The sequence below is a fragment of the Alosa alosa genome, chromosome 13 (genome assembly GCF_017589495.1).
Source record: "Alosa alosa isolate M-15738 ecotype Scorff River chromosome 13, AALO_Geno_1.1, whole genome shotgun sequence".
In the NCBI taxonomy this organism is placed as follows: domain Eukaryota; kingdom Metazoa; phylum Chordata; class Actinopteri; order Clupeiformes; family Clupeidae; genus Alosa; species Alosa alosa.
The window spans coordinates 20213210-20231993 of record NC_063201.1 but is presented as its reverse complement, the minus strand read 5'-3'; the positions used below and the strand labels follow the sequence as shown (position 1 = coordinate 20231993).

The following is an 18784-nucleotide window of genomic DNA, read 5'->3' as shown; positions in this document are numbered from 1 at the left end:
GGCAGATTAAAGAGAGTAAAATGGAAAATACAGAAATAGTCATTATTAAGCTGCAGAATTCAATAAAAAAAATATTTTACATTCATACCATTTACATAATATCCTGACAGGTGTATACCAGCATAATCTTAAAAGATACCATTTTAAAAAAAATGGTAGTGTTGTCCACAACAATACATACATTTAAAATTGAGAAAGTTGAAAGGTTTTGAGAGGTTTTCCATCCTGTGTGCTGTTTGTCTCCGGTTAGCCAGTTAGCTATTCTAATGAGGGTGCAATAAGGAAATAATTTGTTTTTAGTTATGCATACACAGACGTGCACGTATACACACACACACACACACACACACACACACACACACACACACACACCCCAACACAAATTCAATCTAAGTAAATTTCAATTGTGATCCTTTTTCTATTGCCAACATTTCACTGCAGCTTCCATCCATTGTATCATTACTAGGTGCTATATTTTTCAGCAATGTTGACACCTGCACGTTTTCAGGACCTTGCCCACTACTACTGATTACTTAATCTACTCTACTGATCAGGGGTGCGTTTCCCAAAAGCATAGTTGCTAACTAAGTTAGCAACGTTTTGACTTGATTGTTTGACAGTAACTAAGTTAGCAACTTTGTTGGTTGCAATGCAATTTCCCATTGCCAACCAACTAAGTTGCTAACAGGTTAGCAACTATGCTTTTGGGAAACGCACCCCAGGCTAGCTCGAAAATGAGGTTGCAAACAGGAAGTATGCAGCAAAAAAATATACTAGTCAAGTTCTGCCATGCTCAAGGTACTCAGCAACAGTTTGACCTTGTCTCTCGTTGGCCAGTTAAGGAAATAAATAATAAGGAAATCAATTGTTTGTTTTTAACAAGGTATTCAAAATCCACAACACACATGCACGTGCACACACACACACCACGTCACGTGCACACACACTCACCACTGAAGGTTATGGGATTTGGCAGATGCTTTTGTCTAAAGGTAAAAATGGAGGGCATGATGGCATGGCCGCATGATTGGTCTAAATGTCCAATACAAATTCATGAACAGATGGAGTGATGTGTTTATATGTCTTATAGTATTAGATAGCCCTGTCCTTCCGCTTTTGATATTATTCTATCTAATTTCATTGATTAGGGATAACAATACTGATTTGCTATTGAACAAAAACCTATGAATTGGAAATACTGTAAGTCCAGATAGCTCAAAAATGAGGTTGCCAACAGGGAGTATGCAGCCAAAACACAAGACTGTTGTTATTTACAAACATTTTATTTTTGTTTTAATTGTAACACCATCTTAAAAGTCGCTCCACATCAACAGGGTGGTTTTGTAATGGGAAAAGTTGAAATACAATGGGAGATAATAGAGATCAAAATAAAAAGATTCTGAAATAGAGTAGAAATAATAATTATTTAGCTGCAGAATGCAATGTAAAAATTAGTTGTTCAAATTGCTTTATATACTTATCATTCACACAATATCCTGACAGCCTAACCTAAAGAGATACCATGGCAAAAAAGGTATTATTGTCCACAACAATACAGTACATTTGTTGTGTTTTGAGTGAGAGAGTGTTGAGAGGTTTTCCATCCTGTGTGCTGTTTCACTGGACTTTAGTCCTGGACTTTACTCTAGTGGTGATCCGTACACCTCCACTTCACAGAGTGTTAGATACTCTGCACGTCCAAGAATCACCACGGTAACATAGCGTCCCTCCATCCCATGACATTCAAAGGTCTTTGACAACCCATTAGGAATAAAGGAGATCACTGCACACCTAGGGAAAAAAAAAAGGATTTGATCCTGTTATCAATTTAGTATGTATATTTCACATAGTCTGTCAGCTACTGTATTATGATCACAATGTGGTGTTGATGTCATATACATATATCCAGAGATTGAGATACCATTTTTACCTATAGGGTTGTTGATACCATTCTGCTAGTATTTGAACACTACATTAATACAGGGTCTTTGTGCATAGGTCTGCACCAGTGTTACTCAAACTTTTTCAGACCAAGGACCACTTAACCAATACAAAAAAATCACGGACCACCTAGCTAAAAAAAAAAAAAGTTGACTAACTTCAACAGTTATACACAATAGGCCTGCTCACTGATCCACTTTGGTTATTGTCTTTGCACCTTTCTTACTGCATTCATATGATTAACTGGTGTAGCTTACATATAGGCAGTCTTGCAGAACTGTTTGGATTCACATACAAGTTGGTTCAATATTGCAAACAACTCATCTATATTATATTTTACTATGTCTGCTCGCGGACCACTTGGGGTAGCTTGCGGACCACCAGTGGTGCCCAGACCACAATTTCAGAAAGACTGGTCAACACTATATCATTATTTTAGTAATTATATTCCAAATAGTGTCACAATTTAGAGTAGCGCACACACACACACAGAGAGAGAGAGAGAGAGAGAGAGAGAGCGAGAGCGAGAGAGAGAGACCATTTTTACCTGGGGTTGTTGATACCATTCTGCTCCAAACTATTTCCTATTCGTATTTCAGCCCCATTCAGCCTACTGGAGTAAGCATTCCTGCTGGTGATTATCACAGAGAAGACTTCATACTTTTGGAGCAAATCCACTCTCCACCAAGGGTTGAGATTATATTGTGTATGAGTACAGGGACCCTGACCATAATTGTTGTCACGACGATTCCCATCAATGGCATTTTTTGCAAATCCATATCCATAAAGATCTGACTGTGTTGCTTTCCCTTTTAAAGCCACATTCTCAACTGCATGGAAACAGTGAAAGAACACTAAATGAGTTACACATTATTATATTAAGTATTATACCATGTATGGAGTAGTGGAGTATGTTGAAGATCATCAACACCTTGGGCCCTATTTTCATGATACAAAACCTGGCGGAAAGCGGATTATTATCCCAAGGCAAAGTTTATTCTATGTTTTCGATGGTAACCCATTGTCAGTCAATAGTGAAAGTAATTAACTGTGTATAACTGTTTTGTTGTTGACTATGACACCACGGTGAAGTTAGTTTCACTTTGCCAATGAGTTAAAATAAAGACGAGTGCAGATGCGTGTAGGCTATACTCTGCTAGGTTTTAGTATGGCTTAGTGGAATACTTGTTCCATACGCTCTCGTGTGCAAGCAGATTCCTTCAAATGCGCTGCTGACTATCAAAATACCAATGCTATGTTTGAAGCTGCGCTGCTTACTGTCATTCTCATTAGTTTAAATGATGTTACGCCCAAAACACACCGATTGACTGATTAAGAAACATAGGAACGCCTTGTTGCGCCATCCGCCTGACGTTTGATAACGAAACCACACCCAATGTGGACTGGACAACCCACTAAATTTAATTAAGCTATTCGCTAGTGATCATGCATTTCCGACCGCTAAAATAGGGCCCCTTGTCAACACCTGTTCATATACCAACACATTAACGGATCAAGAGAAGACACATCCATACTAATACAACAACTGTGTCAGATCCCGACCCCATAGGACACTTGACAGACACAACCTGATATGCTTCTTATCTTAAATAAGAAGCATTGGGTGTCATCTATACCTCTAAAAATAGCTTGAGCTTGTGTATTTTGTCACGTGCTTTATTTACGAGGATGATGCTTACCAATTGGAGCTGGATATCCATACACTTCAACCTCACAAAGTGTCAAAAGTTTGTTGTGTCCAGGCAGAAAAACATTAAGATAGCGTCCCTGTACCCTATTATCCCATTTGAAGGTGTGGGATTTGCCAGCTGGGATGGAGGTTATGACCGCTTCCCTGAAAGTAAGAGTTATAGTGCTTTATGTTCATACTGTATGTCAAATATTCATCATCATTATATGAAACAGAGCATATCTTTTCATTTTCATAATTCATTGATTGACAGATTCATTTATTTACAGTATTATGACTAAAACAAACAAGCAAAAAAAATACTTTAAAAGTATGAATATTTCTCACATGTCCACCTAAGAAAACCACACATCGTCATAGAGTGGTCTTGGGGAAAAAAGTTGAAGAGTAAACAATATTCATTATTTAATAGCTTTTCAACACTTCTTGTCACCTTGGATCATTTAACTACCAGATCCATTTTGAAACTCACAGTGAATTGTTATTGCCATTGTCCAGCAGGGAATTGCCAATACGAATCTGAGCTCCATTGAGTCTTTCAGGGCAGCAGTCTCCTCTGTTGGTGATGACGACTGAAGTGATTATGTACGGGCTCAAAAGATCAACCCTCCACCAGGGATTCGTTTCTGTATCAGTGGCGGTGCAAGATCCATGATGAAAATGTGGGTCACGATTTCCATCTATGGCATTGTGGGCATCACTGTACCCTGACCATGGGTTTTCAATTAGGTCTGATTGTGTGGCCCTTCCATACAATGCCAAATTTTTAGCTGTAAAGACAAATATGTTTTACATTTACATCACTTAAACAGCAAGATTGTATCATTTTAGAATCTTGGATTAAGGAAGTCAGCATGTAAATGTAAATCAGGTTTCTTGGCCAAGTATACTTGCGTATACTAGGAATTTGGTCTCTGCATTTATCTCAACACATCCGTGATTCGTGGAAATGTGTACGCTAGATTTATACCTATTTTTTCACATCGGATACCACACTGATTTCCCTCATGTAGCAATATTTGTCCTTGTAATTATGTATGGTTTGGAGAAATGGGAACTGCGTCATTATAGATGAGAGGAGCTAAGTGCATTGGCGCTAAACACAGGCTTCAAGCAAAGCTCCTGCATGTGTAAGCTACGGCTGTACTGTACCTTACCATCAGGCAACTCAACAACGAGAAACAGTTTCCAAGTTGACCTAATTTTCCAACTCTGCACAGTATGCCATTAACTGCATGACGGCTATTCACAATATTTTATGTAGAGTTTGTAAACACGTTATCATCAACTTAATGCATGCACAACTGTTGTTTGAGCAGGAGAGAGAATAATAAATGAATGGACGCAGCAACTACAGAAATTGTAGCCAAGGCTGCTTGCTGCTTTCTTTTACTATCTATGGTTGCTGGTTAACAGCACATAATAAGCTGATTTAAGCTAATTCACAAACTCAAGACTTCAAGGCCATCATGGATATAAAACGTTTTTTGAAAACAACGAAAGGATGGAGGGAACATAGCAAAGCTTGGAGTTATTTCAGATGGGCTACAACAAGGTAGGCAAAATCAAAACCTTAGCGCAGCTGGAATAATGCATATAGGCTGGTGTTAAACGCATATGATGTTTAAAGCCATACACAACGGTAAATTGGAACAAAACTAAAGGTAACTTTAATCTTTATAGGGCTGTATAAAGTTGTCCAAATTATTAGGTCGTAATTAGGCGTTGTTGTTGTAAAGATATTGCATGTAGAGGTACTATATAGGCTACAAAATTTTTAGTTGACCAATGCACAAACAAAACCGGGAAACGGACAAATATTATCAAGGCTTTGAATGTTTCCATCTGTGCACAGGGTGTTGGTAGATTGGTGTGCATAGCATTCATTCCTGCAGGCCTGTGGCCATGCATGCGCCGTAGGCTAGAGTGGATTTATTTTGTTTATTCTTTTTTTATTATTATTATTTGTGTTTTTTTCTTTTTCTCTCTCTTTAAGTCCAGTGTCTCCCCTCCCTCATCCTAGCTGAAAGCCTCAGTGTTTAGTAGGCCCATTAGCGACTTAGCTTTGGGTAGCCGGTCTCTAGTGTTCCCACTAAGTAGCCCAATAGCAACGGCAGTGTGTGTAGGATGAACTCTTAATTGCTGTGTCACATTTGTGTGTGTGTGTAGGATGAACTCTTAATTCCCTTTCCACGTATCACCTGAGTGTATTTTCCCAGCACCTAAACGTGTGTTGTTCAGTGTGCGCCAGACCACGTGTGTTAGAAAGACCTGGCCTAATCTTAGTCTTCCTATTGGCCCACGCTGAGGTTCCCCAGTCCCTACCCTTGTCCATATGGTTCCCTTTCTTTTCTTTCATTTCTTTTTGTTTGTTTATCTGGTGACTAACCAACTGCCTTGTGAACCTATTTATTAATAAAGATTATATTTTTATACTTTCACCAACTGTGACGACAACATTATTAGAGTTCCCCTTGCTCAGATAAACTATACCTTTCAAGTGGTGGCGTAGTCAGCTTGCCCTGTAGGGGCGCTACATATGTTTATTGACAAAGCCATAAATTATGGCCCATAATACAGCCTACTTCAATGATTCTGTGAATTGATCTCTATCCTCTGCCATTCAGAGCTCCGGAAAGTTCCCAGATATTTTGAAACATCTGTTAGCAATCTCTGATGACGGAATATTCAATGGCTACACGACAACATCTCCAAATTCCAAAATGTTCGTCTATTCTATTCCAAAATGTTTGTCTATTTACTTCCACGGTTCAACACACGAGACGACTGAACACCCAGGTGTTATGTACATTAGCCTATAATACTAGAACATAGTTTGGCTGCAATGGCTTTATTAATTAGCATTTTCCCATGTATAAATTAAAGACTACATGCGTTATTGTGTTTGACACTGAGGATAGCCTATCTGAGACGGTGGTCTGGTTCAAATGAGTTACGTTATGAAATTGAGAATGGCACTCAGACTTACTCGTTTAGTCTATTTCTTTGTATTGTGAAATTGAAATGAAATATGGACTATTGCAATCAATAATATGTTGAAATTATGAAAAGGAATCCATTTCTATGAAAAATCTCTGTCTGTTGTGTGCGTGTGTCAAGTTAAAGCCTAGGCCTACCGTGCGCATACTGCGCAAAAGCGCCACTGGCGCCTAGGCTATTTTAATTGTATTGCCTTTAGGCTATGCACAGGATGTGCCAACTTTTTATGTGATAGAGAGACCCCCTTAAAGACAAAAAGATAATTCGAGCCCTGCATCCAGCACTTCAAAGGTCAATGTCTTGTGACAAGAAAGTGCAAATTTCACAAAATGTTTTGGCCAAAAATTCCATCCATTAAAGGAGCTGCAGCTGACATATTTCTGAGCCAGTAACTTGTGATGTAAAGGTTCAAAGTTCATGAAGATTCATATGCTGCATCACAACCATGTTGCACGTCAAATTTTGTGAAATTCCATTTGTGGGGTGGTTTAGTTTTTTTTTGTGTGTGTGTATGTGCAATTTTTCAATAATTTGTTACAGTAGTCACAAAATGATAAAACAACAACATTGGCCATTATCAGAAAGATTAATAGACTATTAAAGTTTGTCATTGCTTACCTTGAGGTAGTGCCAAAACTGTGAATACTGACACATGAAGAGCCATAATCAAGAAAAGTGTCTCCATTCTAGGATAATCAAGAAAAGTGTCTCCATTTTAGGAAAAACTATCACTTGAGAAATATGCTCATTATGACAAATTCGTCTATAATAAACATTGTCATTCATAACATTATGTTTACAAAACAAGAACGTATGGAAAAATGTAAATGTTTTCTATTCTGCTATATAGGCTACATTACAATGTAAACGTACTCAATCTACATAGACATGGTGGGAATACTCTTCCTCTTATCTTGATATGGTGTACTTATTTTTTCATATACATGTACTTGTGTCTCTCTGAGAAAGTGACATGTATCTTACAGGTTATAACTTTCTAACCATATACAGGTATACAAACCACTAGTCAAAGAAAAGAGCGATTAAGGCAGTTGTCAAAAAGATGGATGTTTTATCTGTTGTCCCTACAGGTTTCACGGTATAGGCTATTTTGTTAGTCTGATTAGTTTGATTATTGTGTGCAGAGGCATTTTCCCGCCTGTATCGGTTGAGACACGCCCCCATAATCATGCCCCAATGCTCCAGTTCTGGACTCATATTCTGAATAGAATTGATTTCTGGCTGCATCAGGCTACACAACAGATGTTTTTATTGATTAACAACTCTGTAGGAATGAGCTTATCAATATTGTTAGATGGGACTACCATCAGTGTCTGCTTTAGTCAAGCCAGGGACCATTCACCCCTCCCCTTTCTAATGTACTGTAGCAAAGCAGCAGGGTCATTCCACGTCAATTCAACCAGGGCTCACGCACTTAGGTATCAAAAAAATCTGAAAAAAAAAGGAGACACACTGTAAAATTTATTTTATGTAAGATCAATACTTTCCAAGATACAGACAGTTTTACGGGGGGAAGGGGGTGTCGATTTTGTTTGGCCTCTTTTTTTTTGTCAAATTTCACAAGCCCATAAAGCAAGAACTAAACCATGTAGGAGGCTCAAATTTTGCATGCTGGTACATAAATAGGAATAGTATGTAGCAAAATCATCACGTTTGGTAAGGGTCTCAAGGGCCCGCATCAACCTAGCCCATAATCACTCATTTGTGATTTGCACCCACAGTGCAGAAGTCTAAAGTGATTTGTAAAAAAAGGAAAATACAATATCATATCTTCAGTTAAGATGTTCAGAACTGCACCAAATTTTGTGTATGATTAACCTGACATTCTCTGGGGATATGCCAAGTTTCGTAGAATTTCATCCATCGGGGTGACTGTACACTTATTGGCCTGTAGATGGTGGTGTTGAGTGAAGGGTTGCTGAAAGAGGATATTGTCTCACATGCACTCTCTCTCGCAAACATACATACATACATCAACACACACATGCACATGCACACATACACACACACACACACACACACACACACACACACACACTCACATCCACAGGCACAGACACACGCATCCACATGCACAGACACACACAAACACACACACATGTACACACAAACATACACACACAGACAGAAACACACACATGCACACAAACACATCCACACACAAACACACACACATATACACACGCAGGCACACACATACTGTCGGTATCGGCAATTAGAACGGCCTAAGATTTCATATGTGGTTCGCGCGTGGCACAAAGATGTGCACTCTCGATTTTGAAGATTTTTGAATGCATATTTTCAAAATATGCATACATGTTAGCATTCGTTTAGGCTATGTAGCTTTGTTGTCAATGCAAGTTGCAGGACTGTCGGCTGAGTAAATCTATCGGTCTGTCCGAGTGACATTTAAGCCTAGGCTATATTATGTAGCCTAAATATAGCTATTGCCGTAAGGATATATTGCGTGTAGGCTACCCTATGGTAAAGTTATAATCAGACTTCAAACAGTGCAAAGCAGATGCAGCAGTGAATAGGTTGGAAATGACTGCTTTTCAGCCACTTGATGCTCATTCTGGTGTAGGCTAGGCTGTGACAAGTTAGCCTACAGAAAGTAAAGTGTATCAATTAATATACAAGTATATTAAATTAAATATATTTAAACTAGGTTCTTAAAGTTGTCTATGAGTAGGAGAAAAGCAAACATGAGTAAAGGGGAATTAAAGGGCCATCGCCGTTTTTTTTTGGGGGGGGGGGGGCACGACGGGCTGACGTAATTAATATGAAAATTAGCGTGTGATGTCATCTAGTGACATTTAGCGACGTTTGTAACTGGCATAGTTGGCAACACTGGTTGCTAGGTTTTACTTTGATGACAGTCAGTCACAATTTAAAAAACAGATTACTCGGGAAAAGCTTGTGGGTTAAGATGCAAGATGATTATCATGTCTGACCTCAACAATAAAGACTCCCTGTGTGCAGTTTGCTTGCATAAAATGATTACGCGGATTTTGCAACAACACGCCAATAAACACGGGTATGTAGTGACCACTCAAAATAAAAGTATGTGCAATAAACTGACGCTTTGAATAGCCCTGGCTACTTTGGACTTTGACTAAAACAAACAAAACAAGGCTAATATTATAATATTCAGTATTCATTATTGAATGCTTAGCTGGAATGATGTTTCCCTATCATCCTATTTTTAAAGCAGGCATACCTGTGGGCATGTACTGTAATTACACAAGCTCAACAGTATTCTTTCGTTACCAAACCAAAGTTTTGGATTAATAGTGCCTATATCTCGCTACGTTTTACAAAATGTAAGGGCACAAACCCTGAACTGCCATCTATGAGTTAGCTGCCACATCTTGGATTTTAGCTCAATTGTCAACACGCTCGACTTCCGCTCTGAGGTGCGCGGGTTCGAATCCAGCTGTGTGCTGAGTCTGGTCTTCGTGCGTTGTGTTGAGTTGCACCGCTCGATAGCTATAGTTAACGATAGTGAACGTTTCACTAATTAAACCAGGTTAGTAATATGGCAGAATACTATTTTACTCACCTCTATCAGAAGGCAAAACACAATGACTGGCAACAGAGGCTGGAGGTCGTATGCAGACAAAGAGCACTCTTGCATAGAGATACACAGAGTCTACAGGCAAAGGCAGATTCTGAGAGTCCCGTCAAAACTTCAGTTCCCTCCTTTTATTCCCTTCTGTTTCCTGTTGATCACAGGCTGTCCATGGGCAAAAGCTGGCCCCCACTCTATGAAATTTGTGATTTGTTAAATGTTCCTCATTCCATCCTCAGGCTTTGACAAGAACTTGTTTCGTTGGGTTTCGTTTTTTTTTGCATTTATCAACTGTTCCTTCCTTGTTTTTTTTTGTTTTTTTCATTTGTGTTGCAACTTGGCACGTCTGGCTTTCTGGTCAACACTGAAAAAAACATCTGCCAGAAAGAAAGATGTACAGGTAGTTTTTCTGCCAATTTCCAAGACTTTGAATGTTTACACAGACAACTTCTTCACTCCTGGACAATGGACAATTTCTTAAAATAACTGGAAATTAAAGGGCTGGAAAGGAATTGTCAGGGAAATATACAAAATATACAGAAATTGTACTTGCAGAAAAGTTAATGACATTATTAATTATGAAGGTATTTGAATAATTATGTAATAAAGTAAATGTGAACATAAATATGCACCATATGGCAACATGTCATCCCAGACTACAATCATTTGTTAAAGTACATAACTCCATTTTGTCTCTATTTACATGTAGATCAGCACATCCTAAGCAAACTTGAGAAGCAGAAAATTGTGGTGTTCACTCCATCAAGGCGTGTAGGAGGCAAACGAGTGGTCTGCTACGATGACCGCTTCATTGTGAAGCTGGCCCATGACCTGGACGGTGTAATCGTCTCCAATGACACTTATCGTGACCTGCAGAGTGAGAAGCCAGAGGGGAAGCGTTGCATTGAGGAGCAACTGCTCATGTACTCTTTCATCATCGACAAGTAAGCATTTTTTGCTTAGCGCTCTTATGTTTAGCTCACTTTACCTGGACCTTTGCTCCAACTTGCCACTACTGTGACTTCATTGTGATGGTTGTTGTCTTTTGAATGCCTACTTTTCTACATGAGTTTGAAAGCAATCAGTCTGTTTAGGGTCATTCCACATCAATTCAACCAGGGCCCACACACTTAGGTCTCAAAGAATTCTGAAAAAAATACCAGGTGTACCTATGTTACCCAGGAGACACACTGTAAAATTACTTTTATGTAGGATCAATATTTTCCAAGATACAGCCAGTTTTACAGGGGGAGGCAAGCCCATAGAGCAAGAACTAAACCATGTAGGAGGCTCAAATTTTGCATGCTGGTACATAAATAGGAATAGTATGTAGCAAAATCGCCAAGTTTGGTCTGGATGATCCTGCATGGTCATAGCTGTCCCTCAAAGTTGATTGGAGTTTTTGGCTGGGCTCTGTTTAGGCCTTCAGAAGTCATATTTGTCCTGTGTGGGAAAAATTTGCTAGAGACAACAGCAGCACAGTTACATTTGAATAGACAACCAATTTCTTTTCCGTTAGGCCCATTACATGTGTGTTCATCTCCAATCTCATATTTAATAGTTGAGTTATTGCCAAGCCTGAAAACTCAAGGTTAAAGTTTTTTTTTAAAGCATTTCTCAACAGACAATTAGACGAAACAAGAACACTTTCTAATGCCTCCGTTCTGTTTTTCATGTAGAGTGCCATTCAAGAACACACGGTTAACATGTCACAAACATGTGTCATTGCATTCAAGAACAAAACCACAGTAATGTATCTGCTTGTTTTTTACCCTGAAGGAAAGAAGTGCGCTTATGGCATGAAGTGCCAGTTCTTCCATCCGGAGTGTGCCAACCAATCCCAGCGAGCGCTGGCAGACGAGCTGCGGGAGAATGCCAGACTCACCCCCACCCAGAAGGAGGGTGGCAGAGGTGCCAGTCTGACACAAAGGGGGAGCCCTACTTTCGGGACGAGGGCAGCTAAAATAATTCCCTTCAGGGCGAAGCAAGACCCTCTGCTGGCGCGTTGTGGTCCGGTTCGCCCTGTCGGGACTTATTTTCCCAATAATGACCGGCGTTCTATACATTATCCCTTACATAATTACCGCTGCAAAGTATATAATAACCGCTGTTAATGGCAACTGGTTTTGTGCTTTTGATTTACGTCTTTCATATCACTCCGCAAGAAGTCTGTTCGCTTATTGCAATGGAATTTCATTGAAAGTCAGCTAGTAAGACGTTGCCAACACCTGAAACTGTGAAGTTCTATCTGTATGGCAAACTATTTATTTTGTCAGCAGAAGCCACGGTAGCAAAATCATTTTTAAAGACCCATTGTGTTAAGTTTCTTTTCTCGTTTTGGCAACTAGGTGTATACTGTAATAAGCAGGATACTGTATTGTGCGCCGGGAATTATCGGAGAATAAGTCCCTTCAGGTCGAGGCAAAACTCCTGCGCTGCGCCTCTGTTCGCCCTGTTGGGACTCTTTTTCCGATAACCACTGGCGGACAATACATTATCCCTTACACATATGGCATTCATATTTTCTTTAGCAATTGAAATAACATCAGAAGGCACATTTTAACAAGTTCTTTAAATCATTTGTCAATATTCATCCACAACATGCATGTAACTTTAACTTCTAACTCTAATCATGGTCTTGTTGTAAACAAGACTAAATTGAGACGATTAACAAAGCTTGATACAAACATTAATATACTTTACATTCTAAGCAGCTAAGGCATTTTATGAACAGTGGGAGAAACAACTATATTTTCTTTTCCATATTGTCGTGACCACTTGGCTTGGAGTGAGCACGACATGAAGGGGAGACCACACCAAAGTATATTTTAAACGAAAGTATATTTATTAACTGAGATATTTACAAAGTCAGTATGTGTAAGGAAAAGCAAAACTGTCATAGGTCAGCATATGGGTGTGTAGTGCAAAAGGAAAGGCAGCCCTGCAGCCAGCCCTGCCAAGAGTGTGCTCGCAAGTGCAGTGCCAGAGAGCGAACCAACTGGAGAACACTGATTTTATGCAACCTCCAATTAGGCCATCAATTAGCCACCTCGTTAGAACCTCCACAGCTCCTCTTACAGGCCAAGACAGGAACAGACAAGATTAAGCCACACACAATATCAGGGAGAAAGAGGCAGACCCAGCACGGTAGAGCTGGGCCGTCACAATATGTGTAAGCCTTGTAACACATATCTTATCAACAATGCTTATCAATAGTTTAAATATGGTGGCCAAAAAGAGGAAACATACAACAAAGGTATAATAGTAACCGAGTTACAAGGACCTCATCAGCAGTTTGACCTTGTCTCCGGTTAGCCAGTTAGCTATTCTAATGAGGGTACAATAAGGAAATAACTTGTTTTTAGTTGAGACACACACACGTGCACACACACACACACACACACACACACACACACCTGCCCCTCTCCATTCCCTGCACATTGGCCACCAGGTTAGAAAATGGGCTACATTGTTAAGTTTAACTTCTCATAGATAGATGCTTATTGAATAGAAGGCAGTTCCAGGTAAAACAACAATGCTTAGACCTCAACACAAATTCAATCTAAATAAAATTCAATTACTCAATAAACACATAGGGTACAATAATGAAATAAATTCCCATGCACACACACCCACATGCACGTGCACACACACACCACTGAAGATTATGGTTATGGGATTTGGCAGACGCTTTTGTCCAAAGGTAAACATACTGTACTAGATGAAACGCATGACAGCATGACCGCATGATTGGTCCAAATGTCCAATACAAATTCATGAACAGATGATGGAGTGATGTGTTTATATATGTTTTCTTTGTTGAAATAGTGTCTAATAGTTTTAGATAGCCCTGTCCTTCTCTTTTTGATGTTATTCTATCTAATTGCATTGATTAGGGATGAATAAATTACAACCATAACAATAAAAATTTACAATTGACCCCATGCATAGCTATAGGGAAATAAGAACAGATGTTGGTGCCAAAGTTTAAGAAGTTGTGGTTTTAGCTGTATCAAAAACTTGGGCATGCAACATTTGCATGGCTGCCCCTCCTTTCTTCTAATTGTGCACTTTTGGGTAGGCTTATGTGTGGCCAGATTACCATGGTTTGATGTGGTCATGTAAAACAGTATTGAAGACAAAATAACTGCACTTACTGCAATAACTTATTTCCTCCTTGCTCCTTTCCCCACTCAACCATGACACCTTCTACACACACGCACACACACACATACTCACTCTCTCACACACACACACTCTCTCTGTCTCTCTCTGCTACTCTGAATGCACCAAAGTGTTCTAACTAATCTTGCTGGCGACTAAAATAATGAAGTGAGACGTCATTTCGTTTCAAACGTTTAATAACTTGAAAAACTTAACATATTTACAGCGAGTAGGCTGGTCCACATCATTGGACACATACGTGAGCGGCCTTGAGTTTATTATGGCTTCAGCTTCGGTCAGCATGGTGCACATCTCTTCAAAGTTGAGTTTAGCTCTGCCAAGCACCTTTCTGAGGACGATTTTGACTGATCTAACAAGCCGCTCCCAGAATCCACCCCACCAGGCTGCTCTTTCAGCGATAAACCGCCAGGTGATGCCCTTCTCTGAGAAGAACTCTCGTAGTTGTGGATCTTTGATTCGTTGCCAGAGCTCCTTCAGATCTTGATCTGCTCTTTTGAACGTCTTGGCATTATCTGAATAGATCACCTTACATAACCCTCTTCGTTTTAGGGCTAGTAAGAAGTGCTCCGTGGACATGTCTGAGACCAACTCTAAGTGGACTGCTCTGGTTACAGCACACGTGAACAGTGCTATGTACGCCTTTGTCATTGAGCTCTGGATCTTCACATAGAGTGGCCCAGCGAAATCCACGCCAGTAACTTCGAACAGTGGTGATTCTGTTATTCTGTCCCTTGGCAACGGTGCAGTAGTCTGTTGTCCAGGCTTTGCTTTGAATTTCCTGCAAAGTACACATCCAGACACAACCTTCTTCACTACCTGCCGTGCTTTAGCCCTTAGAACCCGATTGACGCAAAGTGCGTCAAAAAACACACCCTTTCTTCTCTGTTACATTGCTCCGCGACTGTTCATCACAACGAGATAAAACCTTTATTTTATGACGGAGAAGAAGTGGGGCTTTCCAAAGAGACTACGCACTTGTCTGTACGATCAAGTATGAAAATTAAAAAAAATCATGAAATGAAATCAAATTGCATCATATTTACAGTCTATACTTCTCTGCGTTCACCTGCGCACCCATTACTCGTTTGAATTACTCGCGAACCCGTGATCGCATAGATATGGCAAGCATATCAGATGAAAGAGGAGAAACAGGGCTATCCATTGGTACCATGGATATCGATCTTTCTGGCTTATAAAAACAGACAAAGTGACTGCAAAATATTAACGGTCATGTACACAAACCAACACTGCACACCCATTACTCTCGGAGTAATTACTCGCGGACCCGTGATCGGATATATATGCCACGTATGTTAGATGAAAGAGGTGACACAGAGCTATCATTTGATACCAAATACATCCTTCTGGGTTATAAAACAGACGAAGTGACAGCAAAATAATAACTTCATATAGTTGGACTTACCCCACGTTTTTGTCTGTTTTTGTGGCAAAGCATGTTTATAATCCAACGCTATCGTGTGTTTCTCTATGGCAAAACATGTTCATAATCCGGTTTTGAGATCCTAGCAAATTCCTGCATGGCATCCAATTCAAGGCTCACATTGCATCCCAATTTGTTCAACAAAGAAACACCTTTTTTGCCTTTACTTTGTTCATGGTAATGCAGTACAAAGTTGAGAATCATCATGAGTGCATACACCATAGTCACACATGCTAACAGGCAAACTTGGGTCAAGTCAGGTCAGATCAGTTCGTGTCACAGATATGGAGCGCAGAATGGTCATTTTTCATCGCTAAATAAAAAATGGCATTTATTTCTGTAAATCACACACCACATATTTCTGTAAATTGCTCAGCCCCAGAGTATCCCTCCAACATGGCAATTATATTGCCCGTTTCAGGACAGTCTGCCCTACACACACATTAAATGCATGTAGAGCTATGAGCTTGCTGTGGTGAGATACAGGTCAAAATATAAGAATTTTTATAATATGATTTTTATATTTTAATTATTTAAAAATCAAAATAAAATCAATGCTAGTACTAATACATGAAATGATGGAATGATCTGGATAGCCTAGACTCTGCTGAAAAAAACAATATATAATATGTGTGTGTGGCACTTACAATGACAAGAATAAATCCTTATGAATAAAGGTAGTGAAAATGCCCTAAAAACAGCTTAGGGTTCTAAGGGTTAAGAATCCAATATTTCTCTCTGGTCTGCACTAAAGTGTCTTGTACACCTGCATGGCATAATTGCTCATGTTGATTCTGCACCACCATCTCTGTGTATTTGTGTTTGCTGGGCAAAATCCAGGGGTGTTTTTCTCTATAAGAGAGATCAGAGTGCTGTAGCCGTCCTCCAACACTAAGCAATGCATCTTCATCCAGAAATGGTTTGAGCTCTCGTATTTTGGAATCAGTGTTGGGGCATTTCCCTGCTATCAGCAGATCCATTTCGGAGCAGAAACTCTCTGAATCACCTTCGTCCAATATTTTTCTGCTTCATTCAGCTCTTCCGCTGTCAGTTCACCGCTCACCTTGGATCTTGAGCGTGTGTTGGTGATGAATCTCTTGATCCAGGCTGTCACTCGGCGCACTGTTTTTAGTTTGCTGTACTTCTCTAGACATAAGACAGGACTTAGGAAGTCTGGCTCTTGCAGAACGGCTTGTACTGCAAACTGGTATTTGGGTCAGAGTTCAGATTTAATCTCCTCTTCCTGAACATCATCCTGAGTACTCTCTGAGTGATCAGCTGTCATTAGAACACAAGGTCCATTCCACCACAATGTGCTCTATTTGTGACTCTATTTGCCACGAACCGCAGATCCAGTGCAGAACGATCATTGAATCTGTCCACAGTCTGAGTTGTCTTGTCTAGCTGCAGCACTTTCATGAGTGTGTTCCCCAACCTGGCTGCTATCACAGCACCCATCAGCTCCAGGCGTGGCAGGGTCATTCTTTTAAGAGGCGCCACTCTGGACTTGGATGCGACCAGGCTTATGGTCACTTCTCCTTCCCTTGTTTCTCCTTCGATGTAAGCGACTGCACTGTAAGCTTTCTCGCTCGAATCACAGAATACATGCAACTTTAGCTCTAGGAGGTTCTGCTGTGCGCTATGCGTTTTGTACCATCGTGGGATTGACACCTCGTGCAGTTGAGGGAGCTCCGAACACCACTGTTGCCACTTCTTTGTCAGATCGGGTGGCAGCTCGATCCACTGGAGCCCTCTCTCCCACATCTCTTGGAACATGCACTTGATCCTGATTGTGAATGGTGTCAAAAAATCCTAATGGGTCAAAGATTCGGCAGAAGACTGCAGAACACTGCGCTTTGTGTTTTTTCTCTCCTTCAGGATATTTAGCAGCCCTCTGAGGTCGAACACCTGGGGTCATCAGTGGCCGGGTCTCCCACACCAAGCCCAGCACCTTCAGAATGGACCCATGTGGTTCTAGTTGAGCAGCGCAATGCATCGAGCTCTCCTCCCATTTTTCCTTGAGCTCAGAAGAGTTTGTCATCCATTTACACAGCTCCATGCCTGCTTCAGACATTATGTTCTTGGCCGTTTTTGTCACTGTATAGGCCTCTGTCACCTCACTTGAACTTGAAATGAAGTCATCGACATACAGTGAGCTACTGATGATTTCTACCACCTTTGGGTGTTCTGATTCGTACTGTCTCAGATGCTTCCTAATGGTAGCTGCGAGTAGGAATGGGCTTGACCAGACCAGACGCTCTGATGCACTGAACTGAACATCGCGAGACTTTGGGTGAGATCCAAAATGGCAGCGCACTGAACACTGACGCTTGTAAACAGAAATACAAAACTTTATTTTTCTTCTACTAAAAACAACCACTACCTCTCTACAACTCTCATCAAAACCGGATTATATTCTCCACCTTTTCCAACGGCAACCCTCTTCATTCTGGACATTATGTCATCTGAACGCAGCAAGAAACGCACTTCGTGACTACTCAACAGAGACTGAACCAGAATCACCCACCGCTTGGCGCTTACTTCTACATCCATCGAGGTCAGTTTACTACAATCCATAAACAACAAACTTGTAATACTGGAACATCTGCACGCAGATATTAAGGACTTAAAAGCCAGCCTCGAATTTTCCCAATCACAGATCGACACACCCTCGCATTAGAAAACCGTGAACTCAAAGGGAAATATCACAAACTTATCCGACCATGTTAATCAACTCACCAGCGAAAAATCGGATCATGAAAGAAACAATCCTAGACCTCCAGTGCCGCAGAGCATGCGCTGATAACCTCATTTTTTCCGAATTCCCCTGCCAACTTCTAAAGATACACCTGACGAACCAGAGAAAGCAGTTAAAGAATTCTTGCAGTCATCTCTCAAACTACCGCCAGAAACA

General features: G+C 40.3%; 1 protein-coding gene across 1 annotated transcript; it reads right to left on the bottom strand.

Moving 5' to 3' along the window:
• Nucleotides 1-1275: 1275 nt before the first annotated feature.
• On the bottom strand, nucleotides 1276-10331 carry LOC125305789 (fucolectin-3-like). Its single transcript, XM_048260743.1, has 6 exons — nucleotides 10236-10331; nucleotides 7271-7338; nucleotides 4125-4422; nucleotides 3642-3796; nucleotides 2489-2771; nucleotides 1276-1791 (listed from the first exon to the last, which is right to left on the bottom strand). The coding sequence occupies exons 2-6, from the start codon at nucleotides 7335-7337 to the stop codon at nucleotides 1641-1643; spliced, it is 954 nt and encodes a 317-aa protein (XP_048116700.1). The 5' UTR covers nucleotide 7338; nucleotides 10236-10331; the 3' UTR covers nucleotides 1276-1640.
• Between the last annotated feature and the right edge of the window lie 8453 nt (nucleotides 10332-18784).